This window comes from Patella vulgata, chromosome 1, assembly GCF_932274485.2.
Source record: "Patella vulgata chromosome 1, xgPatVulg1.2, whole genome shotgun sequence".
NCBI classification, from domain to species: Eukaryota; Metazoa; Mollusca; class Gastropoda; family Patellidae; genus Patella; species Patella vulgata.
In genome coordinates, this window is record NC_065879.2 from 86,557,989 (window position 1) to 86,577,617 (window position 19,629).

Below are 19,629 nucleotides of genomic sequence, written 5' to 3' on the forward strand. Positions count from 1 at the left end.
ACGCTAAATAAATAGAAATCTTGTAAGTTATAGATGTCAAACAGTACATTTTTTGCACTTATTTTACAGACGGAAATGTCTTAAAATTGCATAAGGAAGAAAGTCTAAATCTTATAAAGACATTAAATGAAATGAAAGGAAATGGAGTTTAACGTCCTACTGTTCTGCTATGAAACTAGGCTAAAGAAGACGGGCGTCGGGCATACATCATACTGTGTGCTATGAGGGAAATTTTGCCCGGGCAGCGGCACTACAGACTATTCTTATAGTCAAGGGATCTTTAATGTGCACGCCAATATGTACACAGGACCTCGGTCCTTTTCAGGCCATCTGTCCTGCATCACTGACAAGAGGAAACCATGCCAGAAAATCTGGATGAACTTTCTCGGCCACCTTGATCCCCCTTATAAAGACACTAATTAATCCGCAAAATATCTAGAAATCTTATAAAAATATTTACTAATCCTTCGAAATGAAATGTTTTAAGTTCTCACTTAAAATTCCTTTACTAATTTAAGATGCCAGTGATATTAAAGATACATTCCCGTGTACAAACTGGGTGATTTGATGGTGTATATTTGAACTAAAAACATATTCAAACTAATTAATTTATCATAATTTTGCTTCAAATCCTTCTCAAAACATTATAATTGTCAGGGAATACCCCTGCTATAAAAAAATTGGCCACAATAGGTCATGTTTGTGTCATGTGACTTACCTCTCTTTGTACATGTACCTAGCAACGTTTTTTAATTGTTTTGTTGTGAATGCGCTTAGAAACACTTATGGTTGTTTGTTAGTCTAAAATAAAAGTAGAGAAACAGCATTAAATATAAATCATCACCATAGCAACATAAAAATTATTTAAATGCAAGGAAAGAGAATACGGTTGAATCTGTAAATCACTCACACCTCATTAATAGATTAACAAAATAAAAAGTATGGTAATTTGATTGCTGCACCCTGAGGAGTCTGATGTAGTGCTTTAAATATCATTGAGAGGTAATGGACCGTGTTCCTTCACTGCTGGAATTCTATTCTCTTCAATAAATAAAGAATGGTATCAGATTCTATCATATGTATAAATAACACATGAAGAAGTTAAAGAGAGAGAGAGAGAGAGAGAGAGAGAGAGAGAGGGTCAATTAACAAAGATTGGTAGGTATCAGATTCTGTCATAGACAACAAATGGAGAGAGAGAGAGAGAGAGAGAGAGAGGGAGGTAAAGGTCCACTCAACACTAACTGGACAGAGAGAGAGAAAGAGGGAGTGAGAGAGAGAAAAAAGGAGAGAGAGAGAGAGATTCTATCATATGTATAAATAACACAAAAAGGAGTTAAAGGGAAATATCAATCTTTTTCACAGAGGTATTGTGAAGGCCTTTTTGGATGATTGACCCTTATAAGTTCAAGTATGTGTTGGATGCAACTAAGATCAATATTCCCATGCGTGGTAAAGTGACACTAGAACTTAACTGGGTATCACCAAAATTGTGATGAAATGTGTAATTATTAGCAAGGCCACAGAAATTTAATTTTCTGTTCTAATATTAAGTGCAGGGGGACCGCACTACACGTAAAACAAAAATCTACAAGATAAACCTGCAGACAAGACAAAAAATAGAGATTGCACCAAATAAACAAATATCAAATTAAGTGAATGGATCCAGGGGCCAGCCGTAAGCGTCCACTGCGCTTTACATGAAAGCCGTTCTGTTTAAAAACTTCTCAGTAGTGCAACTAAGTACTTTTGGTTTTTAGATTGGTCTTTTTCCTGGTGAAATAAGAAGCAACAGCTGTATAATTCAAGTAGTGTAAATGGTATTTCTGAAGGGTGGTTAAAGGCCTGTAGGGTGCTGGGGAATGGAAAAGGGGGTCCGAACCCAGTTCATGGCCGCTCCCCACTGATTGTGTTAAATCTAAAGACACTTGTTTTATTTTCAACCTGATGTGAATTTGATATCATCTATATTTTCGTGAAGCCCATAAAAACCCTGAGGATTTGAGAGAGAGAGAGAGAGAGAGAGAGAGAGAGAGAAATGGGGTTTAACGTCCACTCGACACAAACTAGGTCATTTTGGGACTAACATATGGTTCAATTTTTATTTCAATAATTTGCTTGCGTGTAGGGGTCTTTAGCAGTGGAAGGAAACCAGAGGACCCGGAGAAAACCGACGAAGTTGGACAGGCGAACCTACTCCTTGCCTAGTACAACCGGGGAATCGAAACCACGCCAGTTGACTCAATGACAGACGTTATGATACAGCACGCACATGCTAAACATTCAGTCATCCAACCCCCCTCAGTGAGTAAAGTGATGGGTCACTAACTGGTCCAGGCTTCGATCAATGAGTTGGCCATGTGAGGAAAGTAACTCAGGCTTTTCCAGTGTGATTTCCCTTGTAGGAATTAGTGTAGAATGACAAGTAACAGTGGGTGAATTCAAGTCCAGGGTTACACTTGCGTTAATGTTGTGTTTATCAACTTATTATTATCTAACAAGTTTTTATGCAATTAGGAATAATATTGCACCAAATTCCTTGTCTTTATATTTTTTTCATGTACAGTAGAATCTGTATGAGCAGCCATTCCTATTCAGCGACATCTCCGTGTAAGCGGTCACGATAAATTCCCCCCGTAAAAATTCTGTTGTTTCATCTTTTTATTCAATGGTCACTCCTCTAACGTGGCCAGCGGTCACTCCCATTAAGCAATCAGTTGTGAAAATTCCTCCCATTAAGCAATCAGTTGTGAAAATTCCCTTGGGTGGCTGCTTAATGCAGATTCTACTGTAAATTTGTTTCTTAAATCGAGAAATTGATATTGAAAATATAGACAAAATGAGGGGCTCAGGTATGAGTTAGTGTTTGGGTTAACACAACCTCAACACCACAGACCTTAACTCGGACTGATTTCAAATACAGAGGGGGTCTGAGGTTGAGTTAGCACAGCGTTACACCAGTGCTACACTGATCTAACTGGTGTTAAACACTACATCACCTTAACCCAGGACTTGAATTGACCCACTGATCCTACTGGTGTTAAACTCTACACAACCTTAACCCAGGACTTGAATTCACCCACTGTTCTAACTGGTGTGAGACACTACACCACCTTAACCCAGGACTTGAATTGACCCAGTGTCTGGTCATGGAGAGGTCAGGTGTACACATTGGCGTCAGGGCTGTAACTAGCTCAGAGCAACGAGGGGGCGGGAAGTGTTCTCGGGGGTGCTGTAATATTGAGGGACAATGTATATCTATTTTTTTTATGATCGAAAATTTTTTCACAGGGGGGGCCAAACTTTTACGGGCCCAAGTTACGGGCCTGATTGGCGTGCACGTAAAAGAACCCTTGCCAGTTGGAATTAAAAAAAAAGAATAGGCTGTATCACCACTGTAAAGACTAAATTCTCCTCACAGCACATTGTCTGACTTATAATGCTGGTATTCATTAGCTGGTGGGGGGTTGGATGGCCGAATGGTTAGCATACGGCCTGTCATTGAGTAAACTGACATGGTTTCGAATCCCCAGTTGTACGTGACAAGGAGTAGGGTCGCCTGTCCAACCTCAAGGGTTTTCTCCGGGTCCTCCGGTTTCCTCCCACTGCTAAAGACCCCTATGTGCAAGCGAATTAATGAAATAAAATTAACCATATGTTAGTCCCGAAATGATTTAGTTTGTATCGAGTGGACGTTAAACCCCATTTCTCTCTCTCATTAGCTGGTTGATGCAGTACTTCATTTCTAAGTCTCATGGAGGTTGGGTGGTCTAGTGGTTTAACACATGCGATTGAAATCACAAGTGGCATTAATTGAGTCAAGTGGCATGGTTTTGATTCCCCGCTTATACGTGACAAGGAGTAGTCCCAAAATAACTTGGTTGCTGTTGAGTGGACGTTTAATTCCTTTCTCTCTTTCATTTTCAAAGTGGCATTAGTTTACAAGGTTTTCTCAGCAGTTTAACATCAACATTAATTTGGCGTTACTCACTCACAAATGTGTCAAACGAATTCCGACATTTTTAACAAAAAATCTGAGAAAACAAAACTTTCTGTATTTTGTTTCAAAGAGAATGTTTTCATGAAATAACATCTGACATAGCATCTGTTGGACTGCTGTTCACAATCCATTTTACAGATTACTTACATTCAAAGAATTGAAGTCGGCACATTATTCCCATATTACTTTTAACTTAAAGATGTTTGCACACGTGTGTGTTACATGTGCATCTGCCATTTTTTTGTGGTATCCAGCATGCTATTGGTGAGAGATATGGTAAAGTCAGAAACGATGTGTTGAAAGGCCTGTCTGTCATTAGTGGTGTTTTATATTTGTTTGGATGTACATGAGCTGAGCCGGTTGAGGCAGTCTAGAAAGAGAGAGAGAGAGAGAGAGAGAGAGATATGGTAAAGGCATTAGTGGTGTTTTCTGTTTGTTGGGATGTACTTGATGAACATGTTAATACTACAAACACAGGGCTTCAATATCTTCTTTGAGGGGTATTTAGCAGTAATAAATAGAAAGCGTGAGAGAGAGGGTTTAACGTCCACTCGACACAAACTAGGTCATTTTGGGACTAACACATGGTTCAATTTTATTTCAATAATTCGCTTGTGCGTAGGGGTCTTTAGAAGTGGGAGGAACCCTGGTGGACCCATAGATGACCCACGAGGTTGGACAGGTGACCCTACTCCTTGTCACATACAACCGGGGAATCCAAACCCTGCCAGTTGACTCAATGACAGACCTTATGATACAGCGTGGACGTGCTAACCATTCGGCCATCCAACTCCCCTCCGTAATAAACACAGAAACATTATATGGAACACAATTAATATTTTAATTAAAGCTACGTTTTGTTGAGGGTACTCTAAATGGTTTCTCTATTAAAACATTAGTTTAATAAAGAATTGGCCATTCTTTTGCTATAACAATTCACTGAAATTTACAATATATTCCATTTTCAGTATCTATTTCTAAACTATAATATTAAATCTGTCTATTGTAGGTCTTTCTTTAGGCCTGAAATGTTATCTAAATTATTAATTAGACATTAATTAACTGATCCAGACCATAATCAACTCTCGATGGCATCGCTAGCATGCGGTCGTAAGTAGATTGTGAGCCGATTTACTGAATAACTTTCCTTCTCGATTTAACGATTAAATGGATAATCGATACTATGCTGTTTATCGTACTGACTTTAGTAATGATGACCAGGGCTAGGCAGAAGTTTCATTCGCTTAGTTCTCGGTTCATAGTGGATCAATTTGAATGAAATTTTCAGCAAATTGCCTTTACGTTATCTAGTTTTTAACTATTATAGTGAGAACTGCCAACTCGTTATCGATTCTCCCATAATGTATCTTTAAAGATACATTAGTTAAGAGTTTAATAAAGAGTTGGCCATTCTTGCAATAACAATTATTTAAAAAACAATTCAGTCAAATTACTTTATTCTGAACGAAATTGCCACTGTTGGAAGTTTGGACTAGAAAAAAAGGATCAACTGTCTCTGCACTGTCTCTGAGAACTGCCGATTGTTTGATTGACAGACGATATCCTAGATTATAAGTAACATTCTCAATGGCTATGGTAGCCTCAATTGGCAGGCCTTTTCATCGGCAGTCTCTGATAGTGATGTCAGTGATGTTAGCTTGATCAGCCATTTAATGATTTAATTATTAAAAGGACGACTGTTTAAATCCAAGCCGTCCGAGCCTCTACGGAGTTGATTTTGAGCTTTTTATGTAAATAAAGGTCTAATTAATAATTTCTATAACATCTGAAGCCTGAAGCAAGACTTGCAATGGGCATAAATGAGTTTAACGTCCTACTGTTCTGCTCCTAACCTGGGCTAATGAAGACGGGCATACGCCATACAGTGTGCTATGAGGGAAATTTTGCCCGGACAGCGGCACTACGGCCTACTCTTATATCGAATTCCAACTGCTAAGGGATCTTTTACGTGCACGCCAATGTGTACACGGGACCTCGGTTTTTCGTCCCATCCGAACGACTAGACAGCTTTCCTTGTCAGCCCCTCCGTCCTGCATCACTATCAAGGGAGAACCACGCCTGAAAATCTGGATGAACTTTCTCGGTGCAATGGGCAGATTGAGCTCTTAACTAATGTATCTTTAATTGGATGAAACGTCGCTTTAATTAAAATAGTAAATTTCTTCCTTATTATGGGTTTGCGTGTTGATAATATGAACACACGACCGCTGCAGTGATGTCCACCATTTCTTAAAGATACTTAGACGTCTTTCTTGTAACCATATTATTTTTCTCTTGAGTGAAGCCTGTATCATTACAGGCGCGGGTCTGTACAGAGCAGTAGACGCTTATCCCCCATGCCCCTCCAGCCCTGATCTATTCACCTGATCTATCCAACCTCATGGGTTTTCTACAGGTCCACCGGCTTCTTCTCACTGCTAAAGACCTGTGTCCTATCGATTTATTATAATAAAATTGAACCATATGTTAGTCTCAAAATAACCTAGTTTGTGTTGCGTGGACGTTAAACCTTCCCTCCTTTCTTTCTCTCTCTCTCTCTCTCTCTCTCTCTCTCTCTACATGTTCAGGGTCCTGTTTCACGAAATTTTAACTAAGATAAAATCCAAATTTTAGTAGATACTTCAATTTTGATTGTCTAAGCACTACAATCAGTCTAATATTATCCAATCAAATTACTAAAATTTGGATTTTATCTTAGTTAAATTTCCTGAAACAGGCCCCAGTATTCTTGTATATATATTATATTAGATTAATTCTAATTCTAAAACTCTTGCCACAATTTACCCGGAGTCTGGAAGTCAATAGACAGCAATCAGTATTGCCGCCATAAACATTATCCTCATTCACAGAATTGGTAAATTAAGTAAACTCATTTGACTTTCCACAGTTTGTATAAATAAATCTAATTAAAGCAGTATTCCCACATTCATTTGGGGTAAATTAAGTCAACTCATTTGACTTTTTGTGTTAAGTAATAAATCTAATTAAAGCTGTATTCCCAAGTTCATCTGGATTAAATTAAGTAAACTCATTTGACTGTCTGTGTTAAATAATACATCAAATTAATGCTGTATTCCCACATTCATCTAGGGTAAATTAAGTAAACTCGTTTAACTTTATGTGTTAAGTTATAAATCAAATTAAAGCTGTATGCCCAAGTTCATCTGGTGTATAATTATTCTATTTGGGAAATTGCCACAGTAAACTATTTTATTCAACCCTTTTGTTACTGGCTACTACTCTGACAAAATACTCCCTTATATTATATGTAACATTGCCTTCATATGAAATTTATATGCATAATTTTTATTAGTGAAACAAAAACTCCAGCTGAAGATCAGCAATTTCTGTTAATTAATTCTAGAGTTGAGGCCCTTGTTCCACTTTGTAGAACCTTGTGAATGCTCCTTCAACCAAAGTTATCTGAACTTTATGAAATTGATATCAAATGCTCCCATTATCTACAAAATAATAAATATGAGCCAACGCATGTTGACGACTCGGATGATTTACCCACTGTGGACATATGTGTCGTTGCCTAGCAACCTATCTTTGTTATTTGAATTTTTTTTTTCCCCATAGAAATAGAAAGCTAACTTAGTGATCTATCAGTCTCAACATAACGGGGGCGGGATGCATCATCTAGTGGTTTAATGCATGCACCTGAAATCAGAAGATCTGTCATTGAGTCAGGTGGTGTGTTTCCGATTCATCAGTTGTACGTGACAAGGAGTTGGGTCTCCTGTCCAACCTCGTGGGATTTCTCCCACTGCTAAAGAAGCCTATGCGCAAGCAAATTATTGAAATTAAATTGAACTGTATGTTAGTCCCAAAATGACCTAATTTGTGTCAAGTGGGCTTAAACCCCATCCATCTCTCTCTTTGATCAGAATAATCTGTCTCTCGTTTTATTCCACTGAACATACATAATCAATTCTGGCTTCAACATGTCCAGTCTATAGTAACAACCTAACAAGTTTCATCACATTCTTAGCACGTGCTTGTTATAACTTGGATATTTATTCATTAACTTGTGGTAATTAGGTACCAGCGTGGTACAAGAAGGCCATACCAATTTGATTTCTGTTTTTCGGGGTCTTGGTAAAAACTTAACCCACTCAATTCGTTAGACTTAGAGTGGGAGAGAGGGACTAACATATGGTTTAATTTTATTTAAATTTTTCTCTTGCACGTAGGGGTGTTTAACAGTCGGAGGACTTGGAGGAAACTCACAAGGTTGGACAGGCGACCCTACTCATTGTCAAGTATAAGCAGGGAATCGAAACCATGCCACTTCACTCAATGACAGACCTTTTGATCCAACGTGCACGCATTATCCATTCGGCCACATACACACCCAATCCCCTCCCCCCCCTTTTTTTAGAGTCTTGATAAATGAATAACTACTTGAATCATGTTAAAGATATTTTGTTTAAAATTTCATAACTTCCATATTTGAAATTAAAAGCTTTTGAATTGTACAAGGAAGTACTTTTGGTTTTTAAATTAGGCTTTTTTCGATCTTAACAAATGAGAAACTTTTGAGAGAGAGAGAGGGGGGGGGGTAAGCCCACTTGACACAAATTGGGTCATTTCGGGACTAACATACAGTTTAATTTAATTTCAGTAATTCACTTGCGCGTAGGGGTCTTTAGCAGTGGGAGGAAACCGGAGGACCTGGAGAAAACCCACGAGATTGGACAAGTGACCCAACTCCTTGTCACGTACACGGGGAAGCGAAACCCCGCCGGCTGACTCAATGACAGATCTTGTGCTCCAACGTGCATGCATTACCCATTTGGCCACTCACCTTGAATCACGTGAAAGATGTTTTGTTTAAAATTTCAAAACTTAAAAATTTGAAACTTAAAGCTTTTAAACTGTATATCCAAGTACTTTTGGTTTTTTAATTAGTCTTTTTTCCTGAACAAATGAGAAACTTTTGAATTTTGCAAGCAAGTACTTTTGTTTTTAGATACGTCTTTTATCTCAAACAAATAAGAAGGAAAATTTTTACATTTATTCCATAATAAAACAGAAAATCGGATTGATGTGGCCTTTGTAGGATATAATAAGCTGCATGGGTTAAACACAGGCCATGGCGATATTGTTACACAGTACCTCGCAAATTGATCACATCTTCCTTACTACAAAAACAAAGAGTCCCTGGGTCTTGAAATCAGAATCCAGAAAGTCCAATTAATTAGTTGATCTGTATAACGTTTTGATGAACCATTGGGTTAGATTGCTGAATCGGTCAGTACCCAATACTACCCAATACCACCCCAATATCACCTCAATATCAACACATGCTGCCCAATACTACAACATTAATGATGCAAAATGGACATATCATTGGGTTAGATCGCTGGATCTGTCAGGAAAAAAACCAGAGATTACGTGTAGGCTGTACATATACCATGTATATATCTTTTCCATGACTTAATTCACTCTCTAATGTACTCAATTGATAAATTTTAAACATTTAAAGGAGGCAATATCATTCTTACAGCAGTAAGGATAATGGTGCATTAAAGACACAGTATGTAAGAGTTAAAGTAGCTAAGTTCTTAACTCAATATCATCCATAGTCTTCGACATTGCAATTTAAATCAATTGAAAGGCTCAATACCACTCTTGTTGTAACTGAATAATATGTCCCAATCTTTATTCTGGTCAACAAATTGTACTATTTTAGAATATTTCAATTAATTGATGATACAAATTTCATCTTAACACACCTTATTTAGAAATTTTGAAAAATTCAACATAATGGTTTGAAACGTCTAACGTAAACCTTTTCAAATGAAACTTTGATTTAAAAATATTTTCGAACCCTCTGGACAAGTAAAATAGGATGTAATGGATAATTTAGGACACTTAAACATCTAGTACTTAGATAGAGATATTATTTATTTTCTGGAGCTTTCAAGCCAGCAAGAGTGTTATTGTCCCTTTAAAGTGGCTAAGTCTCTAACTCAATATCATCCGAAGTCATTGACATTGAAAACACGATTTATTTGTCGGTTTAAGTCAACATTGACGTTATGATCTTACCAGGAAAAGATGGGCTTCAGATCCAGTATTTCAGACAAAATGAAAATTTTAAAATTGGCAGACAAATCGCGTGCCAGAATGCTTTCAGGTTCCATTTGTAATGAAGCAACTTGATGAATGAGGCTAAACATATTCCACAAGAGAATACTACCTGTATAGACTGGAATAATCAGATGCCAAAGACTGCCATTCAATTTGGACTCTAAGCGTATTTGGCCAAACATATGTGATTACAAATTACAGTAAATAAAAAACGTTTTGTACTACTGTTGCGCGGGGGTTCTTAAATATCTTCCAAACCATAAAGTCTATTATTGAGTCAAATAGGAAGATGTGGGGTTGGGTCGGGGGCAGTTTGTACGCAAGTCGAAGTAGGATTGTCTGTCCAACAAGGGTTTTCGCTGGATTCTCCAGTTTCCTCCCACTGCTAAAGACCCCTACATGCAGGCGATGTATTCAAAAAAAAGGTGAACCATGCGTAAGTCCCAAAATGACCCCATTTATCTCTCGATAATTAACATATTATATTTTTGCACTTTGCACAGATTAGAAATGATTCTAAACATATCGATAACGATATATTTCTACATCGATCTTGTCGACTACAACTGTTCTGGGGGAGGGGTTGGATGGTTAGCGTGTGCGTGCGTGCTATATCATAAAGTCTGTCATTGAGTCAACTGGCGGGTTTCGATTCCTTGGTTGTACATGACAAGGAGTAGGGTCGCCTGTCCAACCTTGTGGGTTTTCTCCAGATCCAGTTTCCATATGTTAGTCCCGAAATGACCTAGTTTGTGTCAAGTGGACATTAAACTCTCTCTCTCTCTATCTCTCTCTATCTCTATCTCTCTCTCTCTCTCTCTCTAACTGAACTGTTCTGTGGCCAGATTACGAACATGATATAGCACAATATGTGACAATAAATCAGAGCCAGGAATCTCATATCAGAATAAACCCAGTTTCATTGTATAATGATGGATAGACTAGCCGATTGTGCTAGAACACAACAGAAAACAACAAAGGGCAAAACATGCTTTTCCGTCAGGACATTTACATGATCAAAAGACTTCAAAAAAATTTCCACAAGCAATTCATTAGATTTGTATGATATTGGAGGCCAAATATGATTAATTTGATCGTTATCAATATTGGAATGAAAGAGAAAAATGTATGATTAAAAGGCCAGAGGAATATTGATGTTATAATATGTGAGTTGTTATTCAATGCTACCTTGCTTCTGATTGATGTATATTTAATGACATCACTGAAAATGTATGAACAAACAGCCAAAAAACAATATAATTTATAGAGAAGTTGTGGCAAAAAACAGTATAATTTAAAGAGAAGTTGTGGCAAAAAACAGTATAATTTAAAGGCTCAATACCACTCTTGTTGTAACTGAATAATATGCCCCAATCTTTATTCTGGTCAACAAATTGTACTATTTTACAATATTCCAATTAATTGATGATACAAATTTCATCTTAACACACCTGATTTAAAAAATTGGAAAAATTCAGCTAAATGATTTGAAAAGCCTGACGTAAAGCTTTTCAAATGTTACTTGGATTTAAAAATATTTTTGAACCCTCTGGACAAGTAAAATAGGATTTAGTGGATAATTTACAAAACAGGTAGGACACTAATATATCTAGTACTTAGAATAAGGCTATTTTTTATTTTCTGGAGCAGTCAAGCCACCAAGAGTGTAATTGTCCCTTTAAAGAGAAGTTCTGGCAAAAAATGCATGATTATAAAACAACAAAAAAATCCTCTATAATGCTTTTAAAGAGAAACGAAATCAAATGAAATGAAATGAAGGTTTAACGTCCTACTGTTCTGCTCCTATACTGGACTAATGAAGACGGGCATACGCCATATAGTGTGCTATGAGGGAAATTTTACCCGGGCAGCGGCACTATCACCTACTCTTATATTGAATTCCAACTGCCAAGGGATCTTTTACGTGCATTCTAATGTATACACGGGACCTTGGTTTTTCGTATCGTTCGAAGGACTAGACAGCTGTTCTTGTCAGGCCCTCCATTCTGCACCACTGACAAGAGGAAACCACGTCAGAAAATCAGGATGAACTTTCTCGGCCACATTACTAGAAAGAACCAGGGCCCTGTTTCTCAAAATCTTAACTTAAAGATACATTATGGGAGATAAGATAACGAGATGGCAGTTCTCGCTATAATAGTTAAAAACTAGATAGTGTAAAGGTAATTTGCTGAAAATTTCAGTCAAATTGATCCACTATGAACCGAGAAAGAAGCGGGTGAAATTTTGGCATAGTCTCAGTCATCATTACTAAAATCATTAATATGAACAGCTTAGTCTCGATTATCCACTTTTATTGATTTAATTATCAACGGCCGTTAGCGGCATATAGGAATCTAATCCAGCCAACATCGAAGGCTAGCCTTGACATCGAGAGTTTATTATGATCTGGATAAGTTAATTAATGTCTAATTGATAATTTAGATAACATTTCAGGCCTATAGAAAGACTTGTAATAAGCAGATTTTGCTCTTGCATAATGTATATTTAAGTTAAAATCCAAATATTAGTAGATAGTTCAATTTTGATTGCCTAAGCACTAAAATTAATCTAATATTATCCAATCAAATTACTAAAATTTGGATTTTATCTTAGTAAAAATTGCGTGAAACAGCCCCAAGGCCCTTTAATACGAATGTCTGAAATTTAATTCCGAGAATAAGAAATACTGACACTAATGTAAAACAGAACTTATTTATCTATGGTTTTTACGATTTGTTTCATCGTGGATATGTCTATCTATCTTGCTTCAAGTCCATGTTTAACATTGTCTAGGGTTTTTGCGATTTGTTTCATCGTCTATATCGTCTATCTATCTCGGTTCAAGTCTGTATTTAACATTGTTTTGTCTTTACATGAGATCTCGAAGGAATACTATATTACTTGTTTTGAAAGTTTATTTAAATCTTACTTCCCAGGAGATCTGTTTCTAAAAGCACAAATTTCACTTAAAGATACATTATGTAAGTGAAATGAAATGTAAGGTTGTTTTTCATTATTGATCATTGCTTGATAAAGATACCTGTAAGAGTATTGAAATGTTGGATGTAATAAAACAAGAAGTAGTAAATCTATAAAGTTGTGTTATTATGAATATGACTAAATAATAGTTTATATAACATTTGAAGCCAAAATAAAAACCTATAGATTTAGCTCATTTATTAATGAATGTAACTGCATCAGACAATATCCATTTACAATAACAAGAATTAATCTAAAACTAACTGACACGAGTGTGGGTGTGATAATTTGTTTGTAATAACATAATCTTTTGTCTCATGGAAGGTGAGAGAGAGAGAAATGGGGTTTAACCTCCACTTGACACAAACTAGGTCATTTCGGGACTAACATATGGTTAATTTTATTTCAATAATTCGCTTGTGCGTAGGGGTCTTTAGCAGTGGGAGGAAACAGGAGGACCTGGAGAAAACCCACAAGGTTAAACAGGCGACCCTACTCCTTGTCACCTACTACCGGGGAATCAAAACTACGCCAGTTGACTCAATGACAGACCTTATGATACAGCACGCACATGCTAACCATTGGGCCCTCCCCCCTCCCCCCACGGAAGGAAAACAATTTTTAAACATACATTATACAAGAGCTAAATCCGCCTATTGAAGGTCTTTCTTTAGGCCTGAAATGTTATCTAAATTATTAATTAGACATTAATTAACCTATCCAGACCATAATCAACTCTAGATGTTATGTGTCAAATTTTCACTGGATTTGAATCCGATTTGTTGCTCATCGCTCATTGATGATTTAATAAAAAAAATGGATAATCGAGACTATGTTTTTTATCGTACCAACTTTAGTAATGATGATCGAGGTTAGGCCTAAAATTCAAATGATAATGTATTAGTTCAGAGTTGAGCAATTTTACTTAAATTTTTAGCAAATTCCCTTTACATTATCTAGTTTTTAACTATTATAGTGAGAACTGCCAGTTCTTTATCTAATCTCCCATAACGAATCTTTAAGTTTATACGCAAAGAACATAGAGGTCTTATCGTAATGGCGGAAGAGGATAACAAAACATCTCAAAGATTACGAGTCGCCGTACTATTATCGTTATCAAACAAGAATTAAATGACGTTTTCTCTATAAATCTCCCATAATGCCCCTTTAAGGAAGAGGAACTAATGAAGGCGATCAGCATCGAAGACCCTCTACTAACATCACAGCTCATGGGTGACAACTTCTTTAATTCCTTATTCATCTTTTGGCTCGTAAATGATTTTAAAATACTCTGGATCCCCTTGCTTCATGGGGGTTGGATGGCTGAATGGTTAGCAGGCGCGAGCTGTATCATAAAGTCTGTCATTGAGCCGACTGGCGTGGTTTCGAATCCCCGGTTGTACGTGGCAAGGAGTAGGGTCGCCTGTCCAACCTCGTGGGTTTTCTCCGAGTCCTCCGGTTTCCTCCCACTGCTAAAGACCCCTACGCGCAAGCGAATTATGTAAATAAAATTTAAAAAAACCATATGTTAGTCCCGAAATGACCTGGTTTGTGTCGAGTGGACGTTAAACCCCATTTCTCTCTCTCTCTCCCTTGCTTCATTTACTTTTCTTCTTTATCTGACTACAAACCCCTTCCCCCCTTAGGAGGCAATCAACGGCAAAAACCCTCTACTAACATCACAGTTCATGGGTGACAACCTCTTTAATTCCTTATTCATCTTTCAGCTCGTAAATGATTTAAAAATACTCTGGATCCCCTTGCTTCATTTACTATTCTTCTTTATCTGACTACAAACCCCTTCCCCCCTTAGGAGGCAATCAACGGCAAAAACCCTCTACTAACATCACAGTTCATGGGTGACAACCTCTTTAATTCCTTATTCATCTTTCGGCTCGTAAATGATTTAAAAATACTCTGGATCCCCTTGCTTCATTTACTTTTCTTCTTTATCTGCTTACACACCCTTATTTATAACCGCCATTATTATAACCTAAACCTTGGTAAAAATCCACTTTAACATGGTTATGGCAAACTCTCTCTAACTCATTTAGTTTTATCATCTGTATAAATTATTCTAAATATTATTAGTCATATTTTCATATTATATTCCGATATTATTACATGTGGTACTTTTCATATTAAAGGAGCTAAATCGCTAATATTTTGGACCTAGTAATTGGCACAAATGACTCGCAACACATATAGTAATGTAATATGAATTTATATAAGCTGTTTTACATTCAATCATGTCCGTTTTACTGTGAATTGTCATCAGTTATGTTCGGTGAAATACGCCAGAAGTCTTATTCCATTCAACACCTATATTATTTATTGCGCATGCTCTCCAAATTAGAATATGATATCACCGTTTGACCTGACTTGTGGGATATGTCTAGCTCATTATTTGAGCACCTTGTTACAAATGGCGCTGAAACGCATTATGGTACACGATTCGTGTACCAATGGTAAAAATGTTTATTTTGTCTTAAATATTGGATATCAGAAGCCCATTTTTTCCAGGTAAGATCACAACACCAATGCTGATTTAAATTGCTTAAAAATTTGTGTTTTCAATGTCGAAGATTTTGGATGATATTGAGTTACGGACTTAGCTACTTTAAATAATAATATCAGTTTCATACAGAATCATATTATTGCAGGTTCATACAGAAAAAAAAATAAATAAATCCATCGATAAAATGATCTGAAGTGTACTGTAAACCCGTGATTCATCACCAGTCAGAAATACGATAACACGTTAAAAAATGATCAATGAGACAAAAACTGGTCACAAGTTTTTGCGATAAAAGTTTAGATAATGATTGATCTATTGAATTATGAATAATTAAAGATACATTATGGGAGATTCGATAACGAGTTGGCAGTTTTCACTATAAGAGTTAAAAACTACATAATGTAAAAGGCAATTTGCTGAAAATTTCATTCAAATTGATCCACTATGAACTGAGAACAAAGCGATTGAATTTCCGTCTAGCCTTGATCATCATTACGATAAACAGCATAGTCTTAATTATTCATTTAATCTTTAAATCGTGAAGGAAAGTTATGCAGTAAATCGGCTCACAATCCACAAAAGATCGCAGGCTAGCGATGCCATCTAGAGTTGATTATGGTCTAGATAGGTTAATTAATGTCTAATTAATAATTTAGATAACATTTCAGACCTAAAGAAAGACCTGCAATAGACAGCTTTAGCCCCAATATTACAATATAATAGAATGTGTACCAGTAGCCACTTCTATTCAGAAACATCTCCTTGTAAGCGGCCAGAATAAATTCCCTCTGAAGTAATTCTTTGGTGTTATCCGTTTAATAAATGAAATGAAAATGGGGTTTAACATCCTACTGTTCTGCTCCCACTGGACTAATGAATGGACTACAGTGTGCTATGAGGGAAATTCTGCTTGGTCCGTGGCACTATCGCCTACTCTTATATCGAATTCCAATCAAGGGATCTTCTATGTGCACGCCAATGTGTACATTTCCAACTGTACACAATGTATGTATAGGTTCATTATTAAAGCGGGAAACCATGGTGGCTAAGTGGGTAGGACGCTGGCTCGCTAGCCTGGAGGTCGCATGTTCGATCCCTGCATAGACGAGAAAGTTCATAAGGATTTTCCGATTTGGTTCCCCCGTGTCAGTGGTGCATTATGCATGGTAGGAAAAACTAGCCACAGTGGCTCAATCTCTTCAATAAACGGTCACCCCTCTAGCTTATAAATTTGACATATTTTGATGGGTTATAATAACAAGATTTTAATTGTATATTTTCAGAATAACTCCTGGTGTTTGTCAGAATGAAATGGGAATTACCCGTGTTATGACCGGATTAAATCATTGGAAAGCTTTTGGTATAGAGGCTATATTAACCTATATTTTAGTTTTCTCGGTATTTGCGACGATAGATCCGAACAGACGTGAACTAGGAAGTAAACCACTAGCTATTGGTATCGCAGCAGCCTTGTGTCATTTAGCAGGGGTAAGTTGATCTGTTGTCAAATGTTTTAGAGAGAGAGAGAGAGAGATGGCCTAACATATCTTCAATTTTATTTCAATAATTCGCTTGCGCGTAGGGATCTTTAGCAGTGGGAGGAAACCAGAGAAAACCCATTAGGTTGGACAGGCCACCCTACTCATTGTCACTACAACCGGGGAATCGAAACCATGCCAGTTGACTCAATGACAGACCTTATGGTACAACGCGCACACGCTTACCATTCGGCCATCCACCATCCCCTCTCCCCCAGAGAGAAAGAGAGAGATATGATGTTTAAGATCCTCTCACACAAACTAGGTAATTTTGGGACTAACATATGGTTCAATTTTATCTCAATAATTCGCCAGTGCGTTGGGGTCTTAGGGGAGGAAACCATTGGAGTTGGCGAAAACCACGAAGTTGGACAAGCGACTCTACTCTTTGTCAGGTACAGGCTGGGAATAACACAGGACACTGGAGGACCCAGAGACAACCCACAAGGCTGGCCCTACTCCTTGAGATCGAAACCATGCCACTTGGCTCAATAACAGACCTTATGATCTAATTCTAAATTGCATGTGTTAAACCACTTGACCACCCAACTCCTCCATATCCTGGAGTAAGTACGTGCTTTCCAAGATTTCAATGAAATGAAGGTTATGAAATGAAATGAAATGAAATGGGATTTAACGTCCTACTGTTCTGCTCCTAAACTGGGCTAATGAAGATGGGCATACACCATACAGTGTGCTATGAGGGAAATTTTGCCCGGGCAGCGGCACTACGGCCTACTCTTATATCGAATTCCAACTGCCAAGGGATCTTTTACGTGCACGCCAATGTGTACACAGGAGCTCGGTTTTTCGTCCCATCCGAACGACAAGACAGTTGTCCTTGTCAGGCCCTCTTCAGGCCCTCTGTCCTGCATCACTGACAAGGGGAAACCACGTTGGAAAATCTGGATGAACTTTCTCGGCCAATGCAGGGAAATGGAGGTTAACGTCTTACTTTTTTATCAGCAGGGTTGATTGTCATGGTTACCATCATTACAATAATAAAAATATTGGCATGCTAGTTTTCTACTATTTATTAATGGACATGTATTATTTTATAATTTCAGTTTCGTTTTACTGGTAGTGCTATTAATCCTGCCAGATCTCTTGGGCCAGCATTTGTCATGAGTCATTGGGACAATATATGGGTAAGCTTTCAAGAGTTATCTCCCATTATACAAAATGTTACAAGCTGAGTGCTGCAATGAAATGAAATGAAATGGGGTTGAACCTCCTACTGTTCTGCTCCTAAACTGGGCTAATGAAGTCGGGCATACGCCATACAGTGTGCTATGAGGGAAATTTTGGCCTACGGCCTACTCTTATATCGAATTCCAACTGCCAAGGGATCTTTTACGTGCACGCCAATGTGTACACGGGACCTCGGTTTTTCGTCCCATCCGAATGACTAGACAGCTGTCCTTGTCAGGCCCTCCGTCCTGCATCATTGACAAGGTGAAACCATGGCGGAAAATCTGGATGTACTTTCTCGGCCAATGCAGGGATCGAACACCCGACCTCCAGGCTAGCCTAGTGATCCCCCTGAGTACTGAAACATAACAAGAAGACAATTGTGAAATAATAATTCATAAAGGAAACAAATTCCAGATTTTTATACTCCCATGTCTTCGTCCGTCACTTCCATAATTCTGATAAACAATGGGATTATTTACACACCAGTTTAGTGTGAGAAAGGTCTATATGCATTTATTTGCACATCAGCCTAGTTCTTCAGATGGGACGAAAAACCAAGGTCCTGTGTACACATTATCGTTGGAATTCGATATAAGAGTAGGCCGTAGTTTCGCTGTCCTGGTAAAATATCCCCCCCCTCATAGCACACTGTATGCCTGTCTTCATTAGCCCCATTTCATTTCATTTCATTTCATTTATTCTGTTATTTGGGAGCCACGGTGGCTAAGTGGTTAAGACGCTGGCTCGCTAGCCTGGAGTTCGGGTGTTCGATCCCTGCATTGGCCGAGAAAGTTCATCTGGATTTTCCGACGTGGTTTCCCCTTGTCAGTGGTGCAGAACGGAGGGCCTGACAAGGACAGCTGTCTAGTCCTTTGGATGATATAAAAAACCGAATGCACGTAACACATCCCTTGGCAGTTGTAATTTGATATAAGAGTAGGCGATAGTGCCGCTGCCCGTGCAAAATTTCCCTCATAGCACACTGCATGGCGTATGCCCGTCTTCATTAGCCCAGTATAGGAGCAGAACAGTAGGACGTTAAACCCCATTTCATTTCATTTATTCTGTTATTTTATATTGTGTTATTTTAGATATATTGTGTTTGTTATTTTAGATATATTGTGCTGGACCATTAACTGGTGGTGTTATATCAGGGTTGTTATATGAGTATATATTTGATCCGAGGAGAAGTCGAAGGAAACCAAATATCGCTGCTGATACTGCATCAAATTATCCTGATTTTGAGGACAGTAAGTGATGGAAAATAATTTTATTTT

The 19,629-nt window shown here is 37.7% G+C and overlaps 1 protein-coding gene across 2 annotated transcripts in view; it reads left to right on the top strand.

Annotated features, from left to right (window-relative positions):
- Positions 1-19,629, top strand: part of LOC126808858 (aquaporin AQPAe.a) — an 87,516-nt gene that overhangs the window by 62,948 nt on the left and 4,939 nt on the right. For both annotated transcript variants that reach the window (XM_050533905.2, XM_050533906.2), the window contains exons 4-6: positions 16,904-17,108; positions 18,226-18,306; positions 19,467-19,602. In XM_050533905.2, coding sequence (XP_050389862.1) covers positions 16,904-17,108; positions 18,226-18,306; positions 19,467-19,602 — 422 coding nt within the window. The remainder of the gene's footprint in view (positions 1-16,903; positions 17,109-18,225; positions 18,307-19,466; positions 19,603-19,629) is intronic.